Consider the following 22952-nt stretch of genomic DNA (forward strand, 5'->3'; position numbering starts at 1 on the left):
CAAGCATCAATATTATAATCCAATAACTTAATATGTATATTATTCTGAGTGAAGAGTCATATTATCATTGTTACTTCAACTTTTTTCAAGCTTTTTTTGGGCAACCAGCAACCCACTTTAAAAACAATGTTATATTTTTATTTCAGTTAAGTTTTAATGCAGGACGTTTACTTGTATCAAAATACTTATACACTTTATTAGTACTTTTACTAAGGTAAGGGATCTGAGCACTTGGTCCAGCTCTACAAGACAAAGAGTCCAAAAGACATTACAATAAAACTTAAGAGAAAAAGAGAAAGAACACTTGAGGGCCCTCTCCTCCCTCTCACTTTTTCATTTCCTGCCTCCCTTGCCATCTACCACTCATCCTCTGTGTCTGAACATTTCCTCAGTGATAGCAAACCTTAGCGGCCCTTCCTTCATTCAAAATCCGGTCTCTAATCCCTCTGGCTCTCTCCTCTCTTCTAGCTCTCGCAAACTCTCTGGTTGACTCTCACCAGATGGCTTGCGAGCGCTACACCCAGAGGAGTGAATCTATCCGTCACAGCTCTTTCTTTCCCCTGCTCTCAATGTCTCTCACAGCCCACTCTGCAACATCGAAACTGATGGGGGCCAAATTAATTTGGACAACAGTGATTGTGTCTGAACAAGTCCTCATTCTGGCTAAGGCGTCTCTAATGCAGCACTGAACTGCCCTGTCGAGTCCCTAACACACTCTTTGAGTGTTCCAGCCAATTTAGCCCTCAAGTGAGGGATGGATGTAGATTTCCAGAGGGAGAGAAAGGGAAGGAGAGGTGAAGGGAGGGGAGTGAGGCAAGGTGATGGAGGGAGTAATGTGCTGTCGTGGGAAATTGAGGGGGCGTATAGTCATATGTGACAGAGGGGGAGAGGGAAAGAGAGGGAGATGGACAGAAAGAAAGATAGCACGTAGGGAGAGAGCGGGAGAGACAGGCTGACAGCTGTCCCCTTGGGGAGTTGGCTCTTTTCTTTGGGCCTTTTTCTGATTCTTTTCTTTCTCGCATAACCCGCAACCCCCTTCTTTATTTTCCTGAATCAGGTCCTATATGCTTTCTGGGGGCGTTAGCTCCAGGCATCTGCCTACCTGCCCTCCCCTCGCACTCTCTTTCTCTCCCTCTGACACTCTTTGCACTTTTCTTAGTCCCTTGAGACATGTGGCCCTTTCTCTCCCTCCTCCCTCTTGGAGTCTGTCTTCCTTCCCCTCTCACATTCTCACCCACCTTCGGGCCTCGTTGCCTGGAGGTTTTGCCCATCAGCTTTTCATCGTCCAGTTCGCACTGCTCCAGCAGATCCAAGATGTCCTCCTCCTACACACCAACGCAAATCAGACACACAAGGTCGATGAGAATATGCCAGTGTTGATGATTTATGTTACATTAGGAACATACATTAGTATTGAGCATCAGACAGAACTAACCTGTCAGTGAAATCTTTATGACACACTCATAAGGAATAATTAACATTCTTTGATGTTTCATATCGCTAATTACTTTGAAGTCAAAGCGAGGTGTGACAAAAAGAAACTTCAATTATTATCAAAAAAGGGGGGGGGGATCAAATAGCGAGACTTCACAGATATATGCACCTTATCTGGGGGGTTATAAAAAAGGCCCTGGCTGAACATGCATTGCTATTTGGCAGCGCTCATAGAGGCCGAATTTGGAAAAGGCAGCGTCACGGCCATTGCCAATATACTGGGGCCTTGGCCATTTGGCCGGAGCTGAAATGCAAGCAAAGGTGATTAATGTTGCTTCACGGCCGGGACATAAAAGGCTCCCACTTGACGCTCAAATACAGATGAAAAGTGATTGTTTTCTCTCTGCTTAGCCATAAAGCTGCTTTCTGGGGTACGTGAAAAGGTCACTGTGCCCGAGGCTCTCTGTGTCGGTGTGTGAGTGCATGAATATTTGTACAGCGGCATTCTTACATGTCTGGAAGTCTTGAAGTACACATCATTGGGCGCAGACATTTCTTTCTTTTTTTTTATTAACTTTTGCCTTTTGGTAAATGTGTGACTTTTCAGTATATATATACCTGTTTAAGTGTATGCCAGCAATGGTGTGATCGACTTGTGAATTCTTCATCAGCAGTCATATTTTAGGATGAAGAAAGACACATAACTGAGAGTTCACAGTGCATTACTGAGTACATTAGTAGGGTGTATGATAAGGACATCTGTTATCTGTGTACTGCAGTATTTGTCCCTCAGATTGCAGCTGCTAACATATCTCCAGAGAATACCCAGTATGAGAGGAAAAAAAACATTATAAAGAACCATTCATTATAAGGATAAAATTATTATGCAATAAATCTATTTTATAAGTCGTCTTGAGGAGATAACCAACATTTGAAATGTTAATGTTATTTAACTTGATAATTAAAAACAGCACTTTAGATCCTTGGAAGAATTTAGAGTAATTTTTATTTAAGTAAAAGTCTGCAGATTTAATAACCTTTTAACGACGTGAAAGCTTCCCCACCCACTGTGGTTTGAAACCACTGGAGGCCCATTACCTTGTAAAATTGCACCAAAGTAGATTACATGGATGTTTTGACTTGTTATACACTATGGAAGAAAACAGAACTTGACACACATAAAAAAATGACAGGTTAACTGAAAGCTACTCTCCTCTCTCTCTCTCTCTCTCTCTCTCCTCTCTCCATTCTCTCTCTCCCTCTCCCTCTCCTCTCTCTCCCCTCTCTCTCTCTCTCTCTCTCTCTCTCTCTATCTGTCTTTCTTAAGTTGAAGTGTTTCTAACAGAGTGAGTCCACGTCAAATGATGCTCCTCATACATCGGCTCTTATTTAACGATCGCTGGCTCCATCGTCACTAATGATTATTCCCCAACTCGCTAAAATTAGAAATTAAATGATCACTTGCAAATTAAACATTTTATACCCTCTTTGTCAGCCTTCATAATATGTAGCTGCCTGTTATTTACCAACAGTCTTTGTACATGTCAGCTCATAAACTACACTGTTCAAACAAAGTAGTTTTTTGGCACTGGAGGACCGGAGTGTGTAGTCTTGTCCAGCAGGATTTTAATCCTTTTTTTTGTTGAAAAGGCAATAATTTATTTCTCCTACTGGCAGCTTCTACCGTGACATTCTCTGACTTCATATGTGTTGGCTGTTTGACAGATGACGCTGTCTCGTCCATTTCTGTGGTTAGGAATTGACTTCCTCCATTGTGGAAAAAAAACAGCAAATAAAATACACATACCCCTGAGCCAGAAGAAAACTGGGCTTATTCCTTTAGACAAATAAAAAAAAGCCCTAAGGACCCCTCTCATTTTTTCTTCAAAGCAAGAGGAATACACTTTATAGAGAGAGGATAGACTGTGACACTTCTACTCCCACTGTTCAGCAGAAAATAATATGTTCCAATTTTTCCACAAGATTCTTGCATAACAAACAGCAGCTGTACAAACACACTTCCTACACTCATTGCATGTACGTAGGTGGCTTGTGTTACAAGAGCAGGAGATATTACTTTAGTTGCTTGTACATCGTGCTGTTTTAGTTATTTCTTAATTTTTTGTCTGGAAGTGGCTCTGGTTGTAATGGAACTCCAGGTTAGAATGCACTGCGCAGGATAATACGGACCAACTCAGTTTCAGTTTTCAACCATGATGTGTTTCTAATTCTGCCTGCTGTGCTACATGATTAGGGGCTAATGTGCAGCTATTTCATTTTTCCTCTTGACCATCAAATACTTGAAGTTCATTTTTAGCTGTCCTCACCAAAAGTACCCTGTAAATAGGAAAAACTACTTTTAGATTTGTGATAACATAAAATCCATTTGAAAATAAATGTAAAGCTATTCAAAACTTCTTCAAACCAGACTACCAACAGCGCTTTAAAGACTGTTTGTATCCCTTTGCTTAATGTGCATTTCCAGAGCTTGAAGACCACTTTGATAGGATCTGCACTGACTTTGAACTGCTCCCACACAACTTTTGCAGTTTGTGTACTGCTGCTATTTTATAATGTTGGCAGGTCCACAGGCCAGCTGAGCATGCACCTGCATTTTTATTTGTATTTCCATTATCTATGAGAGCAAAATACAGGAAGGGGAATACATCAACTGAGCAGGCGAGAAACTTAGAAAAATAATAACAAAACTAACAATTACATGCATACCTGTCAACCTAACGGTAATAGAAGAGGGGAGAAGGGTGATGCAAACCCTGTAGAAGCAAGTGTAACAGTCATGAAGCCTGGCTGTGCAGTGCGTCAGCATGTTATCCCTGGGATCACAAAACATGCTTTATTTTCTCTGATAGTGTGACAATCCATGACAATCTTCAATTCATGGTCCTGAGACGCCAACAAAGGCAGCAAACACAAGTCTAGCGGGTACAATGTCTGTCAGACTTGACAGATATGGTACACTGGCAAATGACCTCTGGCCCCTTGCAACAGGAAGAACCAGCCAAACAGGCAATACACGTCACAAGATGACTTATGGATCCCACCCGGGTTATAGTCTAAAGCACTTTGTCTGGCCGGTGGACAAAAATGTGAGGTTTGGTTTATTATGAGATAATTTGCTGTTGTGTTTACAGATAGAGACCTAAAGATGGGTATGTTTAGCAACAAAGTTTAAAAGTGTAAAGTTAAGGTTAAAAGTAAACTTCAGTATTAAAAAAAATAATTTGAAATTGCTCCAGTATTTGGCTGAAGCTTAAATCTTCCAAGAGGTGACTTGTGGCCAGAAGAAAAAACTTGGAGTTGGAGTGAGGAGTGCCAGGGAGAGTTTGTAGTGGAGTACAGAAAGTGTTGCCTTACTGTATGTTATCTACAACATTCACAATGTCAAGGCTGAATACTTGGCTGATTTTAAGAATATCAGGCCTTGGAATGGCAACTTGAAGATCTTTAGTAGTACTTTATTTGCAATAAAAGCATTTGAACTTGTGCAGGCTATAAATACAGTATTTTTTGAGTCTCCACAGTAATGATAGCGAGCAATGATAATGCAGTATATTTATTAGTTTTGTCTACAGCTCAAATAGGAACATGTGGGAGGAAAATGATAACAATAACGAAGCTGAAGGGCACAACAAACCCACCTAAAGTCTGTCAAGAAACTCAAATCATATTATATTCTTCCCTCGTCTGCTGAACATCATATTTGAATTCATTAACATAATTTATTTTCCCAAGAATGTACGAGATTGGTATCTCACTGTCCCTTAGTAAGGAAAGTCCAGTATATAGTATACTCATGATCATGTTATGAGTTTGCAAACATTAGATAGATTTTCCTTGTTCTTATCATTTGCTGTCTTCCTTCGTTGACTGAGATTTCTGTGGCTAGTTGTATGAATGATCTTTGATTGACATTTCTACAAAATATTATGTATTTATCCATCTATCAAAGATTCCCCTCTTGAAAAGTATTCATTTTTATTATTCGGTTGCCAAAAACAGTATGTTTCTTTGTTTGATCTGGATATTTGCTAATCATCAATGCCTTTTTCGCTCCATGTGTTGTAATATCCCACAATCCTTTCTCTGTGTCTTTTTGATTAATTGATTTGTTCTTTCTGAATACATAACCAGACTTCAAAAGAGAACAGTGCCTCTTTCTTCTGCATATTTTTGACTCAAATCATCAAGTGCGTTCTTAATAGTCTTATCATAATTACCTCTATCTATCAGCATCTCATCATCTTTATACTTTATGACTATTATTGTCAACATTCTTCTGTCACCATTTAAACACTCCACATGTCTCTCTATTCGGCCTCTCTCTACCAAAGTCGTTTGGTCTGGAAATGAACTTCTCTTCATTGCAAAGTCTCTCCATACGTTTACTTTTACCTTCAGCTGAAGCTAGATCCCTCCTGGTACCAGAATGGCATTGGTATTTATATGCATGCAACATTTTTACTCCCTATACAAACATGCGCGTGTCTTAGTGCATAGCAAGACAAGTTTGCGTGTATGTACTATACTATATGTTCAAATGTGTATCCCTAAATCTAAATAAATAATCACCCTGAAGGAAAATAAAATACGTGGGCAACAACTGTAATCAACTTTGAAGCATATTCATAACTAACTCTGTCAGGAATATATAGTAAGACGATAAGAGAAACTGAAAAGAGTGTCTGACTGTAAATAAATAAAAATGACACTGTTATGGGGGTTTGATTTGCTTCTAAAAGTGCGCAGCACAATAAATATTTTGGGAGTGAATGACAGTGGAAAGCTCTGCAGAGATAGAGGAAGGACATTCTGTCAGACGTTTCTATGAATCTGAAGGACTGCGGCACACTTTCCACATTATTTGCACATCCTTTCTTGCCTCTGTGGACAGAATCTTAATACAAATGCACATGTATTTTTTTTTTCTTTTGCATGTGCTTGTCCACAAGTGTCTGCATATTGTGTGTGAGTCTCTGCAGGTTTCTATAATGTGTGTGTGTGTGTGTGTGTGTGTGTGTGTGTGTGTGTGTGTGTGTGTGTGTGTGTATGTGTGTGTGTGTGTGTGTGTGTGTGTGTGTGTGTCTGACAGTCTGCCACTGACGTACGTGCCTTCATTCGTTTCAGAGGATTATTCATTTCCTTTTGAAGTGAGGCAGCTCGCCCGGCGAGGAAGGTCTGAAAGGCGGCCGAGAGCAGGCTTTCATACTTCTCCAACAGCAGCTTGTCGTCTGGGGGGTAAATACGTCTGTAGGCCGCAGAGACACAGAGAGAAAAGCAAGGAGAGTGAGGGAGGAGTGGAGAAAGAAAAGGCAAAAAAGGAGGGTCATCAGCACAGGAAGAAATGGGATGGGAAGGGTGAGAGAAGGCATCATGAAATAGAGAAAACAGAGTTGGGGTTCACAGAGGAGAGGGTGGAATGATGGGGTGGAGGACAAGAAAGAAAAGAAGGGGTACAGCAAAAAGGGATACGAGGTGAGAGGGGGAGTGGTGACAGAAGTGGGAGGGAGGGAGTCATGACGGATAAAAGGCAGAAAAAAGATGGAAAAGATAGAAAGATGAAGAAAAACAGAAAGAAGACAGAGAAAAAGCAATACAGAGATTGAGAGGGGGAGAGATTGATGAAAGAAGAGGTGATGGAGTGAGGCTCAGAGAGGTCGAGGCACAGCGGGTGAGAGTGGTAGATGGACAAAAAAGAGAGCAAACAGGAGGGGAAACACAGGCGGAGAGAATTGTAAGTATTTCAATGAGAGGTGTGGAATGATGGAGAGACAAATGAAAGGTGAGGGGCAGATCAAGGGAGAAAAGACACACAGAAACCAAGAAGAATTAATGGAGACCTTGAGTCAAGTAACTGTACAAACTTCTATCCATTCTGTTCACATGGTGTAATACATTAATGCAACTGCTTCACACACTCACCCTCAGTGAAAAGTGCACTTCAAAGTGTGTCACAGTCGTTGCTAATGTACCCATTCACACCTTCTGTATACTTCTGCTTGGTTTTAACAGTACTCAGTGTTTATCTTAGGCCTGAGAGGATTAGTAAAAAGTATAAAGCTCTGCCTGGTTATCCTCATAATGCATCTCCAAATTCCCCCATGTCATTACTTTAGCCATCAAATCAAAAACAATGACAGTGTTTTAATAAGCCCTGCACAGTGAGGAGCGTAAAAAGCAGAGAAACGTTTTACACACAGACGCACACATTCAGAGCCAGACTCCTCTTCAGTTGGCCTTCTGAATCAACAGTGTTAACTTAAAAGGAGTAAAAGTACAGACGTCACTTTAATGTTAAACACAAAGACATAAAGTTGGCTTCACTGTTTATGCAGATGCATGAAATGTTCTACCATCTTGTAAATATTGATAAGTAAGGCATTACTGTTAGGCTTTTCACACATCAGACTCTGAGCTGTAGATTGGAGTAAGGGTATAAAGCCAAGTAAAGTTTAATATTGCACAATTTCATCATTAAAAATGTTACTGCACCCCATCTGCCAATTTAAACACTTAATGCAGACGTGCTGTTTTTAGTACATGATTTCCATATAGTTGAAAAGTTGACCTAATTCTTTGCAGTTCTTAAGTTACTGCAGTTCAAATCAGGAAACTACTGAATGTTAAAAAAAAAACTCTCTTTTTTTATTACCTTCCCTTGGTTTTAAACCACCTTTAAGGTACATGGACAGATTCCTTTCTTCCTCCTGAGAGACTCTGAGAGCAGTGAAGAAAATCGTCGTAACAGTGGGATATTGGGAATTTAAATCATAATATGTAAGAGCCAGAACTTGTTGAGTCTCAAAAAGCAACATAAATCAGTGAAAAGTAAAAGGTCTTTTATAGTTTTTACACTTTTATAGTGGGTGTTAACGGCTCCTTCTTTTTGGCACTCTCCCTCTTTGAACATATGGACGTTTTATTTAAGGTCGACCCTGACATATTGTTTTTAAAATAAAACTTATTTTCCTCCCACATGTTCCCAATTGGGCGATAGAGAAAACTAATGTTCATATTCCATTTACATTAGTTTAAAACTATCTCTGTTCAGGTCAAAAGGCTCCTGATTCCAACTGTGTAAATGATCTTAAATGCACATCAACAATGGCAGTTAGCAGCTGGGTTTCCCTCCGGTTCATCAGGGTCTTGGCTTGTCTGTAACTGAGGCAAGTTTCATCTAATTGCCAAATGTAAGTAAGTTCATTACCCAAACTCATCTAATAAGTAGCAGTGTGTTAATCAGACTCCAGTGCTGCGCCGGGACACCATTTGAATGCTAAGAGGTCTTTATTAGGGGCGCTCCAGACAGACCTCAGCCTCTCTGATTGACTGTCTGGCTGCGTGTCTGAAAAGAGGAAGGAGGTGACAGCACTTCATGAAGCCTGCGATCTGCATTCTGACTAGCCATTCAGTCAAGTGATGAGTCAAGAAGTCACTTACACTTCAGGTTACAGCAAGAAGGGCCAGTGTGTGTGCGTGCGTGCGTGCGTGCGTGCGTGCGTGCGTGCGTGCGTGCGTGCCTGTCTGTCTGTCTGTCTGTATGACTCAATTGTCTAGGTGTGTGTCTGTGTCTGTGGGTGTGCATAAAACTTAGAGCGGGATAGAAAAACCAAGACCTATAAATGTGTGTGCACATGTTGGATAAAGAGATAGAGGCAGGGAGAGAAAACTACGGGAGTGAAGGAGCGTTAGCAATTTGCAGGGGATAAGCGGCAAATCAAACTTGGTGTTGCTGAGTCATGCTCTAAGATGGATCTGCTCCATCTGAGAGGTGAATATTAAAAATTGTCACACACAATGTCTTCCAAAGTCCCAGCTGGAGTCAGAGGATAAAACAGTAGAGGTGTGTGGGGGATAGAAGAGATGGGGAATGGCTTGCAGTAAGCAGGCCAAGCATACATATACATATAAAGTATACATGGTCATTTGAATTTCCAAATTGCACTGCGTTTAAAGGGGTAACCATTTATACCTCAACTTTGTTTTCCTTTCTGTCTTTCTATTTAACATATTCTCTCAGTCTTAATTCTTCCACCTCGTGCTCTTTTAAAACAGTGGGTGATCTCTTTTGTTTGTTCTCTCTGCAGCAACATTATTTATTCTCCTGGGAGCGTGGCACTCCGCAGATGATCCCATAAATGTAGTGGAGATGGTACCAGAAAAGTGGGGTGGGGTTCATGTAGGGAGGGCCCCCTCTGCCCAGCAGTTTGCCTCTTCCTTACCTGTAGTTCCCCAGATGTTGCTTTTCATGCTCTTCCCTGGAGATCTGCTTGCGGACCTGTGCCAGTCGCTCTTTCTAAAAAATAGGAGAAACAAGAGCAAAAATGTCTCAGGTAAAAGTCACTACCATCTCACCTTATCCTGTATTAGGAATGCAGAAAGAACAAAGTTGAAAAGGCAGAAGGGGAGAAAGATGAGAAAACAACAGTCTCACCAACAATGCCTCATAATTAAGAGGCATTTTTCCATATAGTCTGTAATTGAAATGTTTAGAAGATATAATTGTGGAGCTCAGTCAGCCAATCGAGCATAAACCAGAGAGGGCTCACTCCGCTATTGGCCCCGCACTATCATTGAGCTCTGAGCGATATGTGAGTTGAACCTGGTCTTGCACGTCAGCCGTAACAGCACTCGAACTAGACGTAGTCCCCTTTTCAAGTATTGCTTCTAAACCCTCTTTTCTTATTGCCACTGATTGCTGTCGTGGCTTATCAAAAGGCTAATCAAAGAAGGGCGCGAGGCGTAAGTACCAGTAACTGCCACTTTTTCCCATATATATGTACGTATATATGTAGGAAAGCTCCCCCGACTCCATTTCAAAGAGAAAATAATTAAATGGTATGCTTGTCTGAGAAAACTTTGACTCTTTTGATGTAGAATAAGAAGTAAGGAAACTGAATTTCTGCTCAGGCTTTTCTTCTTGTTTAAATCCTGTGCAGAAAACAAACATATAGTTTGTTGGGTTGTTTACTGAAGTAACACATCGTATGAAATAAGAATTTTTCAATTGTGCTGGTTGATTTGCTAACTAAATGTATCTGTTGATATCAGAATCAGAATACCTTTATTCGTCCCACAGAGGGGACATTTTCATTTGTACAGCAGAAAGAGCCAAAGAGAGCTTAATATTACACCCAAGATACCAAAAAAATATACAAGAATCACTCAATTTACAAAATACACAAATATCTATGAACATTTACCTGATTTGCCTGCACCTGAATTGCTTTAGTAGTTAGCTTAATTTGAATGTACAGTATATAGGGTCATGTTTCTTCACCACATCCTTAAGAGCCTTTAAGGGGGTTTTCTCCCACATTTAGACGTTAGCATTAAAAAAGTAATATCAATTAAGTGACAATGCATAACATAAAACATCTCTAAATGATGATGTTATCATCGGCATTGTGATAAGCAACCATAAGTTGTTGAAATTATGCATTTTAAGTTATTAATTATATACATTTTTTTAATATATATTAATTATATTATTTTATAATTATTATTTATGTGACTTCTTAAGCACAATTAGATATAAAAATAACTATCTTTGTACATTTGTTATTTTTATCTAACGATTAAACTGTCATTCGAAAACCCATTAGATGGCTCTCTGAGGCTCAGCAGTGAACCAAATGCTATAGTTATAAAAATGTAATTTAAATCATTTGTTTGCGCCTTACCAGCTCCTCTCTCCTGCGCTCCAGTGTGTGCCGTTGTTTCTCCCAGTCCGAGGAAGCAGCCGAGAGTTTCTTCATGGAGCCGTGTCCATAGAGCCGCCGCTGAGCCTCTGCTTTCTGCTGGGCCAGGTTGCGTTTCTTATCACTGGCTCTGGAACAACAAATAACAAGTTAAGAATCACAGGAGTGCAGCTTTGAGTACTAAAAAAAAGAGCATATTATCTTAGAATACACGTTGTTTCAATCAAAGCTCTGACAACTGTGTTTTCCAATAACATTTTGTATTTTCGATTATTTTTCCTCACAGTTTTAGCTGCTGTTGCTGGGAAATAAATGGACTCAAATCTCATTCACTTAAACCGCTTGGATGCTCTTTACCTTTTTTCATTTCTGTCTCATAACCGCACACTGTAACAGTTATTTCGGAGAAACACAAGACTCATTTCATCGCTTCATACTGCTAAGTTGAAAACAGATGTTATCCGTAGATAAGGTTTTCATGAATGCTGTAAACAATGATGAAGTTGGACAGCATGCAGGTCTCATCCCTAACTGAGGAACTAAGCTGAGATTGTCTTGACACATAATTGTGGTAAAAAAAAAAAATGAAAGAAAATCCCTCACAAAACATTTAACAATACAGAGATAAAGATAGAGCCCAGACACAGACAAAGTGACAACCACAAGATGAACAGGACCAGACAGCTAATTCTGAACAAGTGGGCCATTGCGGTCTGGAGAAAGGGCAATTCATTTTAGTCAATCGCTGGCCCTTTAAATTGGATATTGAGTGCTGTTGGGGGGCTGAGGTTTATCAATGTCCATGCCCGGCCGGGTCTGAATTGATCCCACGTTGATATAGTTGGGGTTGTGAGCCGACCCTACCTCTACACACCACCAACCCCTCCCTTTGGGAAGCAAAGCCATTACTATATAAGGAAAAGTGAGCGAGGTAGAACAAAGCCCTCATTCAATCCAGCATGAACATAAGCAGTTTGTCCAGTGGAAAGAGTTCCCCGCCGCCTTTCAAGGCCTCCTACGATTTATTTGTCAGGAAATAATCAAATCTGGGCTTTTAATCTGTGGGAACACAGCAAACATCAGCCATGAAACAAATCATTTTGATAAGAGATTTGTTTGTGTCGACTGAGGCTGAGCAGGAGGAAGGAGTGAGTTTTTGTGTTGGATGGCTGCACCACGCATCACACTTGGCCAAACTAGATCTATGCTGCATGTAATTGATCCATTGGTGTGTGTGTGTGTGTGTGTGTGTGTGTGTGTGTGTGTGTGTGTGTGTGTGTGTGTGTGTGTGTGTGTGTGTGTGTGTGTGTGTGTGTGTGTGTGTGTGTGTGTGTGTGTGTGTGTGTGTGTGTGTGTATGTGTGTGCTGCATGTGTGTGACTGGAGTTGAGACTATATTTGGAGCAGTAAGCACAAAGAGAGAGAGACGAAAAGAGAGCAGAGAGGTCCAGAGGTCTGGTGTACAATGATCAATCAGTGGACAGGCTCGCTGTAGCCAGGGGACAGAAAAGCATGCCAGCAAACACACACACACACACACACACACACACACACACACACACACAACGTACTCAAAAGAAATACATGACACAACAAATATGACAATGTGCATAACATAAACAGGGAAATAAATACAAAGCAAAGTGAAAAAAGCAGCACAGTAAGCTTATGTAAATAAATCCAAACAAAGGAGACTTTAAAGTACAGATAACATAACTCACTGTTATCCTCTTCCTATCACACACACACACACACACACACACACACACACACACACACACACACACACACACACACACACACACAGACACACACACACACACACACACACACACACACACACACACACACACACACAGCATGTCTAATTGAAGGGTTCACAGTGGAAGCTTAGTTTTGTATCTTGGCTTTTTTTTTGGTCCACAGCTCAAAGTGGCTGTTAGGCTCGGACTAATGTCACTGCTTTGTCATTGGTCTAAAAACAAAGCAACATGAAAGTTTAATTGCGCTGTGCATTAAAGTATCGTAAGGGTTGGTAAATAAAGAAAACTGGAGGAATCGATTGAACTGTTCTAACCTTTACAGCCCTGTAAAATAACATTTGATGTGAGCATTGGTTGTTTCTGCACATGAAACTTAATGCTTAAAACTTGAAACTCATGTGTGTCAATCTGCATTCATGTGCACGTGTGTGTATGACAGTGGTGGAGAATATTACCGAATGTTGAGGAGTTTCAGAGCATCGAGCAGCACCCCTTTCTTCACGTCGTAATCAATCTTCTGATCGGTCCCAAAGCTCGGAGCTCGATTGATCTGCCAGAGAGGAGAGAACAGAAACATTCAAAGAATATTCAGGTTTTTTATTTTTCCTACTTCAGCAGACATAAATTCTATGCAATTACAGGAGTGGGTTTAGGGTGTCTTTGGAAAAAAAGAGCACTGTTCCCACAAGGAGAGGAAAGAGGAGAGAGGAGAGAAGAGAAGTTTTTTTCTCTTTGAAGGACACTTTGAAACTCTTAGCCTTTGGCTGGGCATAAATTCTGTCTGACGTTGATGTGTGTAGGGGGGCCGTCAAGTAGAGCTTCTGTGTGTATGAGTGCACGCATATGAACAGATTGTGTAGGGTAAACTGTCACTAGATTTGTGACCCTGCTAGCCTTAGCAAGCAGTCCGTGACTGTAACTTCAGTATACCAGGTACTGCGACACCTATCTGTACCACTGCCACCAATAATCTCTTTGTGAGCATTAGCAAATTACCAGCGCTCGACTCAATCCCATTTTATAAAATCCAGAGCGCTCATAGGGTCAACTAAGTGAGAACAGAATAAGCCACCTGTGATTTTAGGTACAAAAGCCAGTATCACCAAGGGAAAAATTCAAGAGCAGCTTTACCTTTCTTAACAGAACAATTTGCAGCACCGGTGAAAGGTATTCAGATATCAGTTATTGTACCTGACACAACAAATAAATTCTTCCCTTTTCACTCTTTGTTGTGTTCCCCCTCTCTGTGTGCCAAGGTAAAAAAAAGAGATTGTACGAGACTACAAAAGGACCAGCAAATGGAGAGCGGTGAGGAAGGAACGAACTGGCAACTGTGAATGGTGTCTTGCTAAGAGGTGACTCCAGATGACAATGCAACAGATGCACACTGGAAGGCTGGCTCTGGTTAGCAAACCTTCATTTTTTAGATTATTTTTTAAAAAATACCCTTTTTTTTCATTCAGGAACACCAGTATGGTTGGCACCTTTAAGATTAGCAACATTTTCATAAATATAAACTTCTTTTTTTTTAATAGATTAAGAATATTTGTGTTATAATTGATTACTTTGGAAAAAAAGAGGGAATGTGTAGTTTAGAGGTTATTAGCAAGTGAAAATAATTGTTAACTATGCCATACTGACAAAGACATGCTGTGTCTCACTCTGCAGTGTATGGAGTTCACAACTGCGGTATTTTGACCCAAAATGTCTGCATCCGTTGTTGAAATCAATAATTTTCAACCATATAAAAATCATGGCTAATAGTGCTCCAACTGCAGCTGGATATTCAGTAAGATTTGGGTCAGAGACATTATTTTCTTCCTATCTTTCTTTACAAAAGGGCAGTTGGATACAGATATACTCATCGAAGCAGCACGGCAGCCAATCACAAATCATGATTTCAATAACAGAAAAATACTGAGACAATCTGAGCTTTTACGGCATATTATAGATTGATTCTATCCACCAATCAGGAGACCTGTGAACAGTGAAAGAGGCGAATGAGATTGGTGTCAGGATTTTTGCAACCATAAAGATATTTGGGCTGAAAATAAGCAACAAAACCCAAAAGCTCCTTTACAGAGATGTGCAAAGCATCTCGAAGGTTGGGGGGGTGCGCTCTCACAATCTCCATCCCTCTTTTTCTTCCCTTCCTCTGAACTAGCCATTACTAATTCTTACCCAAAGGTGCTTACGGCTGTGAGGCAGATTTGGGAAACTTGCTGTAAGATAATATTTACATCACAACCAGGCTCTAAGGAACTGCTGCTGCCTACATCAACGGCTACTCCTAGTGTCCTTCAGTCAGACACCTAAACCCCAAACTCCCACAATGTGAATATGAGTGTGCAAGGATGCTTTTATGTTCAAATGCATGATAATTTAGCGTAGGTGAATAAACGCAAACATATACTGCACTGTAGCTGTCTTTATTAACCTTAAGATACTGTGTAACTTGCTCTGAAGCGGTTGCATCATCACTGCCACTCTTCAACTAGTGAATAGTTCCAGAAATGCCACAAGTAAGTTAATGAATCTGCACCAACATGACATGGGTCTGAATGGCCGTGTGTTTGCAAGTGTACGCGTTCACCCACATGTGCGTTTTTCTATACGGCAATCATTTATCAGAAGGAGGGTGGGTGGGTGATGAATGTCTTCCAGTGCAAAGAGGAAAAGAAATACCCTATCCAGCTCTTTCACTCAATAGAAAGAGGTCTACAATACATTCCTCTGTGTGCAGAGAAGGACAGAGCTCCACTTCAACCTACAGTACCCTACCTAAGGAAGAAAAAAAACACCACAAAAGAAAAAGAGTGGAGAGGTCTGTTTTCATTTAGGGCACTCCTTCGATATGACAGCCACGATGAAAAGAGTATGGCTTTAGAGCGCTGTTGCCTATAGGTAAGAGCCAGACTAGCAGTGATCCTGGCGACGGTTGTCTCGTTACTTGTTTTCATTTCTTAGTTTGATTTGTGGTGTCAAGCTGTCACAGAGAAGACTGGCATCGCAGGACTCGCTGTCTCTCTTTGCTCTCCTTCAATCTTTCCTCTCTCTCCTACTCTCTGCCTGTCACCCTCTCCCTCTGGTTAGTTTCTTTTCCCACTCTGTTTGTTCCAGTCTCTCAACCTATTTTCTGTCTGGTCACTCACCCCCACCCCTCCTCTGCTAGCCAGCCCTCACTCTCTGGTCGTTACCTTTCTTATTCATTTCTTTCTCCATATTGCTGTGGTCTCCTTTTCCTCTCTGGCAGAGGAAGTTGGACCAGTCTGGTCCTAATGAACCCCTGCAGGCTCCCCTAACCCCCCCTCTGATTTTCTTAAGTGACTCTGGCAGGGTCTTAAAGGAGCCCTCGGTTGCTTCAAGCCGCATTCAATAAAAATGTCAGATGAAAAGATTAGAAACTCCTTTTTACTTATGTTATGATTCGATTCAGCATCAGAATCAGATCAATGTAGCCCAGAATTCACTCGATTTAACATTGGAATCAGCATGAATGAGAGGAACATATCAGTCAGTAAATTTCTCCCAAGACAGGTTTATACTCATCTGATCCCCGAACTAAACATACACAGTTCAGAGGGTGAGCTGTAAATCATAAACATACCTACCCTATAAAGAACATGTAAGTTTTTATTTTTTGCACCTGGAGGTGTGTGTCTGAGACACATAAGAAACCCCCTTATAAAGCCAAATCAAGCTTCTGGTCCATTTATTGTGAACTGTCTGTGAAATTCAATCCTGTCTACTGATCTTTATTGCAGATTCTAAAGGACAAACATAGGTTATGGTGCAACCACCTCATTTTGCATGCCTTATTTGAGTTGATATAGTTTATTATAGCTATAATAGGTAGTTGATATTTGTGAAGCAAAAGCATTTCATATTGGAAGCCTCCCCGGCTCAACAAACAAGAGAGAGTTGGTGAGAATAAAGCAGTTATTCAGAGAAATCAAATGTTAATTCCTAATTGTTTTACAACAGTTAAGTTGTAAAACAAAATCAATAAAGGGAACAATGCTTCTGTATTGGATGCCAGGAGGCAGGACAAAGTGGCAGGATTTGACGACCTGGGAATGAGAACAGGCTCTGCACCCTGCTAGGAAACTCTTTTTACCCCCTCTTTTTACCCCCTTGGATACAGGGTCAGGCTCGTAATGTTTGTCCCTCGTAATGGGGGTGTATTGCTATAGGAGAATTAATAAGTGGCAAACTCAAACCCTAACAATACCACTTTTATTAACCTTGCCATAGGCCATTCCGTGCACCTATAGGGAATTCATTTCAGTTCACACTATGGTATGGAAAAAACTTAGATCCCAATATGTCTAACAATTCATTGTTAACACTTTGATTATGAATAAACCCAGTAAAAAGTTCTTCACAATGATCATACATTTTCCCCAAAATGTAGTGGGCATCCAACAGTTTGCGCCTGTGGCCTCTGCTGTGTCACAGCGACCTTAATAACATAGCAACAGTAATGGATAAACAACAATCAGCTGCTTTCTTTCCACAACAAATTGCTTCCCCCGATCGACATCCATTCTGTGTCTCGAATACTCGTAAAACAAGTGCAGTGGCTGCTCGTGATTAATCGGTTCAGAAAAACGACCCCCTCTTATTATTCCTGGCAGAGTGTAAACAACCACTGCTTTGACAAGCCTCCCATTCTGCCCCGCACACTCGAGGGTATCGGCACAGTTCAACCGCTGTCAGAATGGAGTGTTTGTTGCCGCACAATGGTGGAATGAGAAAGCGAGGCAGAGAGGGAGAGCATGAGAAGCAGAGCGACAGAAAGACAGACAGCTGGCCGCCATGTTAAGTCGCTCTCTTGTTTCAGCAGTCTTATCAATCACTGTTTTGTTCTTTTTTTGGGGCATTTTTAGTGATCCAGTCAGACACAGGGAAACTCTAGCTGAGCATGCTGAGACGCTGGTAAAGGTCCTAGGAGTGAGTGGGCCAACGCTTAGCTTAGCCACCAGTCAGCCTGACCTGCCTGACTGTGAGTGAGCTGGCAGGGTGCAGGAGAGTTGCTTTTGATGTTGCTATTCTCTATTTTTTTAAGACACACAGATATACACTTTGACACATCCACAAAGAGCAAAAGGCGCTTCAAAGGTGGACAAAATGGGTAAAAATTGACCTAGATATGCAGCCGGAATCAATTGAATTCCCACTTAAGTACCCACAAACGTTAGAATATATCAACAAAACACACCTCTAGTCTGAGACAGACAGGCATAAATATGCAAGAGTATATATCTCCCTTTAATGTCACTTACACACTCAACCACCACACACACTACAGTTCCATATGTCACTCATAAACATGCAACATATATCTTCAATCACTCGCACACAAACACAGAGACACACACACAGTCACTGGTGCTGCCAAACATGGCTGATGATAAATGACTAAATGTTGGGGGGTGTTTTCAACTGCCCCACATACGAGGCCCGTGCGCTCCTAATTTGATACTTATTCCATGAAATAGTCATGTTGGGGGAAAATGGATGTGGATAGAGACAGACAGTCCCATACATCATTCTAATTATTCTTTAATAAACCTGGTATAATCCAAAGAGTGGCTCGTAGGTAACTACTGCCACCTAGGGGTTCACAGGGAGAAAGACTCAGAGCTGATGCCGACATCCATGGACATTCAAATATCCAGCCAAGTACCAAAGATTAATCAAAGGCAAAAGGACAATGAAGGGAGCAAGATAGACTGAAAGGTAGTTGAGTAACAAACTGTATGTATTCTTAATCATTTTCCTCCTAGAAAATTCATTTAGAAGGGGATGAAAATCACAGGTAAGAAGTAAATTCCTCCTTAATCACTCTGGATACACAAACATGTTTGACTCTGCTGTTGTAGGGGTTAGAAAACACTCCTCAAATTTCCTGAGCAAATATCTGAAAGGCAGGCTAACCTCTAGATCTTCTAACCCTCCTAGGAAAACAGCAACGCTTTGAATGGCTACTCTTCCATCTTTTATGGGAAGGCTGTCAAAACATAACATTTTCATCTCCTTCTGCAGAGATGAAATAGAATTTCAATTGAAAGCATTCATAAGTGTAATTTATTCCACACAGGAAGTCCACAGTATTTTCAGTCATTGTAATTAATTTACAGTATCTGTTTATGTGTGTGAGCGATGTAAGAGAGAAAAAAAAATCCATGTGTTGGTTTCTATGTGTATCGTGGCATCTGTTTACACTTGCCAGCGACTCTCCACAAACACACCCCCAACATAAACACACACACATACACTTGCACTCAAAAGAAAAGGAAGTCTGGATTATGTTGGCTCTGAGGGATGGACAGGCAAACCAAACTCATCTTGAAACAATCGGGGACAGAGCCCAGAAAGAGGAAAGTTGCAGGAAGGGAGAAGGGAGGGAGAGGTGGGGTGAGGAATCACCGCCCCTAGGGGAGCAGTCCAGCTGCAGTCTGTTGGTCTGTTGTCTTGAAGCCCATTCACTCACACACACACACAAACACAGTGAGACACAAACAAACCAGTGCCACGGTTGACCTAACCATGCCCGCCTCATTAGCTGCCAATCACTCTGCACATGCCGTCCTAAAGGGAGAGCAGGAGGGAGAGAAAGGAAAGAGATGGATGAGGAGATGTTAAGTTGCTGCTATCAATAATTAAGCTGCCTAAACTTACGTGTCAAATATCATCTCAAAACTGAAACGTTACATAAAGTAAAACACCATGAAATTTGGCAAATAACGTTTCCTCCTTGCTTTTTTCCATAATGAATTAGTCTGTTTTAGGTGTTTTAAGCAGGATGTGATAGAAAGACGGGCTATGGGTAAGGTATGTAGATCAGGATGACCAACCACGCTCACACACACCACAGAGGGCTAATCCCAGAACGACAAAGACCACACGTCTAGATACACACACACCCACACACTGAGTGTAGACACATTCACACGAGACACAGAAAGATCCTCAGTTGAATGTGGAAGCTTTCATACTGCATGTGTGTTTATACTGCAGGCAAACACTCATAGAGTACCTACAGTATTCACCTATTCAAACACCACACACACTGGGACACACACACAAACATGTACACCCTCACACACCAACGGTGGCCGTAACAAGCAAGCCGACCAGCCTTTATGCAGCCTGACACAAGAGAGACGTCTCCTCACAGACCCGGCAGGTTTGTAATTATTTGTGCTGACTACAAACAAATGTTTCTTCCTTTTTAGAGTTCACCAGCTTAAGCACATTTGTTTTTTGTGGGTTTTTTTAATGAAATGAGCCAGAGCCTGTAATGAGGCTGGGCTTCAATCAACCCGTCTTTGTGTTGTTGTCCATGGACACCAATCAGTACCCCATGAGGACAATGCATTGTCGTCTATGTCGGTTCAGTTTCAGTAACAAAGGAGGTTTTTTTTGCGTGTATATATTCCCGTTGTCCTGGACTATCACCCACCAAACCTTTAGTATCCTTTTCTCCCATTTTCTTCACCCCATTTGACGTTATTTGTCATGCTGGCTTACAGCAAATGGGCCCTGGATGAACTTGACAGAGGAGGGAGGTGTGGGGGTGATAATGCTGTCCAATTGCTATATTCTGTCATTGAGTTAATGCAGTCCTTATGGCTCATACTGGATTTGGAGATGGCTGCTGTTCTCCCATCCCAATTTTGAAACACAGAATTCACGGATAAAGCCTGTATTATAACAGTGTTCCTATAGGCTATATTAAACATGTACTTATTTCTACATCAATTATGTTTTCAATTGTATTTGTAGTTTTGCTTTTCAAAAGACAAAGCAAACACTCAATAGAGCCCTCAAAGCAAAAGCATTGGCAACACAAACCAAAGTCTTAAGCAATCATGCGTGTGAATGTGTCCCTGTGTGTGTGTGTGTGTGTGTGTGTGTGTGTGTGTGTGTGTGTGTGTGTGTGTGTGTGTGTGTGTGTGTGTGTGTGTGTGTGTGTGTGTGTGTGTGTGTGTGTGTGTGTGTGTGTGTGTGTCTGTGTGTGTGTCTGTGTCTGTGTGAAGTGAAGAACACGGCTCAATGAAACGCCTCGCCTATACGAGACACAGATGCTGTCTGGGCTGGTTTAATGAAAGTGAACGTCTCGGGTTACACCATTTGAGCAAGTGTGTGTGTGTGTGTGTGTGTGTGTGTGTGTGCGTGTAGCGCTGATGTTTTGAATGTCAATAGGAGGTAAAACTTGTGTTGAAAACCCTGCTGAATTAAGATAAGGATCACACAAAAGCCTGTCTCTCTCTTTTTTACCTTCTTTTCTCTCGCTAGGATACTTGCTCTCAGCACAATGCGCCTATTTGATGCCTGGCCTTGGTTTGAGAATCCTCACTCCAGCCTTCTCTGTTTTCACCCCTGTGACAAGCTATTTAGCAGGTGTGCGCTGCTCTGTGGCTTTTGTCTCCTGAGTCTCACTTATCAGAATATTTGCAGTGATGTCTTTGTGCATGTTCTCTTACAAACAGCTGCTGAATTGTATCTTGCACAGAAGTTTTCTTGAGATGTAAGATAGAGGCGAGTTGTCCTCTAATCACGGGACTATTTTGAATACCTTGTCTAAAGAAAACATTGGAGGATATGAGAGGCAATCATGTTCCTTTTCCCTCACTACATACACTCAGGAAATGGCAAACAAAAATACAAATACAAAGGGCAGGATTAATGTCATCTGACAGTTTCTTATACATGATACCATCTAGCTTTCAGGTACCCGACTGGTTTTGAGTTTACACAGGTTGAACTCTCATTTCCTGGCTGCGAGCCTGCATGTCCAACAACCAACTTTGACGTTTTAAAGAGTAAGAGAGGAAGACATTGTCGGAACAGCAGTCTGGGTAAAGCCCCAACGAGGCGTGGCACACATAATTCACAGTGACACCAATAAGAAACCTGAGAGCTGCAGTCCACAAATTCAAAACAAACCTGTAAGGCCTAGATTGTGTTGCAATTCCTGCCACAAGTTTTAGTGTTTTGTAACTCAAGGGGGTGACAGAATTACATTTCAAAAAATGGTGAAATGCAGTGAAATGGATTCAATTTACCAAAAAATAGCGATCTGCTTAAAATTTTAATTTGGACCTGAGGGCTTGCTATAGGGTACCGTTTGTAGAAACCAGCCTATGGGCTCGGCTGCATCCCTCCAGAATAGAAAAGAACGTTGACAGGCTAAAAAGTGGTAATAAAGTTATTTTCAGGCTTGACAGCGTACGCAGTGAGGATTTGAGAAGTGGTCTCCATGCTTGCAACTATCCCCCGACTAATCAGTTGAATTTTGGAAATAAATGATTGTTGCTGTAAATGTTGCGTGAAAGAGAAGCAGGGATGTGTGTGTGTGTGGGTGTGTGTGTGTGTGTGGGGGGGATGTTAATTGATGAGAGTTATAGAGAACTAGTAGCACAGGGGGGATCATTACTGCTGGAGTGGAACAACTGCATTCACGGCTGTTTCCCATGTCTCATACATACATAAACACACACACACACGCAAACACACATACACACTTAGTCTCACTGTGCACCAGCAGTCAGAAGGAACACCATCTTCTTGCTCCCTTTTGTACATCCTTTTGTCATGAAGTATGACTGCTCAACCACATGAAAAAAGCATCAGGTAATTATAACACCCTAATTCGACAACGACTTTCTTCTTAAAACACCAACAAACTATCAAAATGCCACTCACTTTATCCAAATCAGAGGCTTTCGGAAAAATCGCAAGGTTTATTTTGAGCTGTCACAATGGGGGAAAACAAACAATTATCCCAGAGGCATTTCCCATCCTTCAGTCAATTTGAGGGGAAGAGGGGAAAAAAGGCATGCAGGCACTTTGGGTTAAAGGATTTAGGTCACGCTTTAACTGACTGGCTGATATCAGAACAGCGAGATAGAAATCCTGGAGTGGACTCTGAACTCGAATCCGTCTCCTGAATGACTGACACTTGAGAGACTGACACTGAGAGAATGAGGCGCGGGTGTGTATCTCCTCAACCTGCTGTTCTGACCTAT

At 41.4% G+C, this 22952-nt stretch overlaps 1 protein-coding gene across 2 annotated transcripts in view; it reads right to left on the reverse strand.

The window, feature by feature from the left end:
* Window positions 1–22952, reverse strand: part of ttll7 (tubulin tyrosine ligase-like family, member 7) — a 67849-nt gene that overhangs the window by 21280 nt on the left and 23617 nt on the right. For both annotated transcript variants that reach the window (XM_063890731.1, XM_063890732.1), the window contains exons 10-14: window positions 13371–13465; window positions 11136–11283; window positions 9675–9748; window positions 6565–6700; window positions 1239–1325 (exon numbers count right to left, since the gene is read on the reverse strand). In XM_063890731.1, the coding sequence (XP_063746801.1) occupies window positions 1239–1325; window positions 6565–6700; window positions 9675–9748; window positions 11136–11283; window positions 13371–13465 (540 nt within the window). The remainder of the gene's footprint in view (window positions 1–1238; window positions 1326–6564; window positions 6701–9674; window positions 9749–11135; window positions 11284–13370; window positions 13466–22952) is intronic.

Source organism: Eleginops maclovinus, chromosome 9, assembly GCF_036324505.1.
Source record: "Eleginops maclovinus isolate JMC-PN-2008 ecotype Puerto Natales chromosome 9, JC_Emac_rtc_rv5, whole genome shotgun sequence".
Lineage (NCBI taxonomy): Eukaryota > Metazoa > Chordata > Actinopteri > Perciformes > Eleginopidae > Eleginops > Eleginops maclovinus.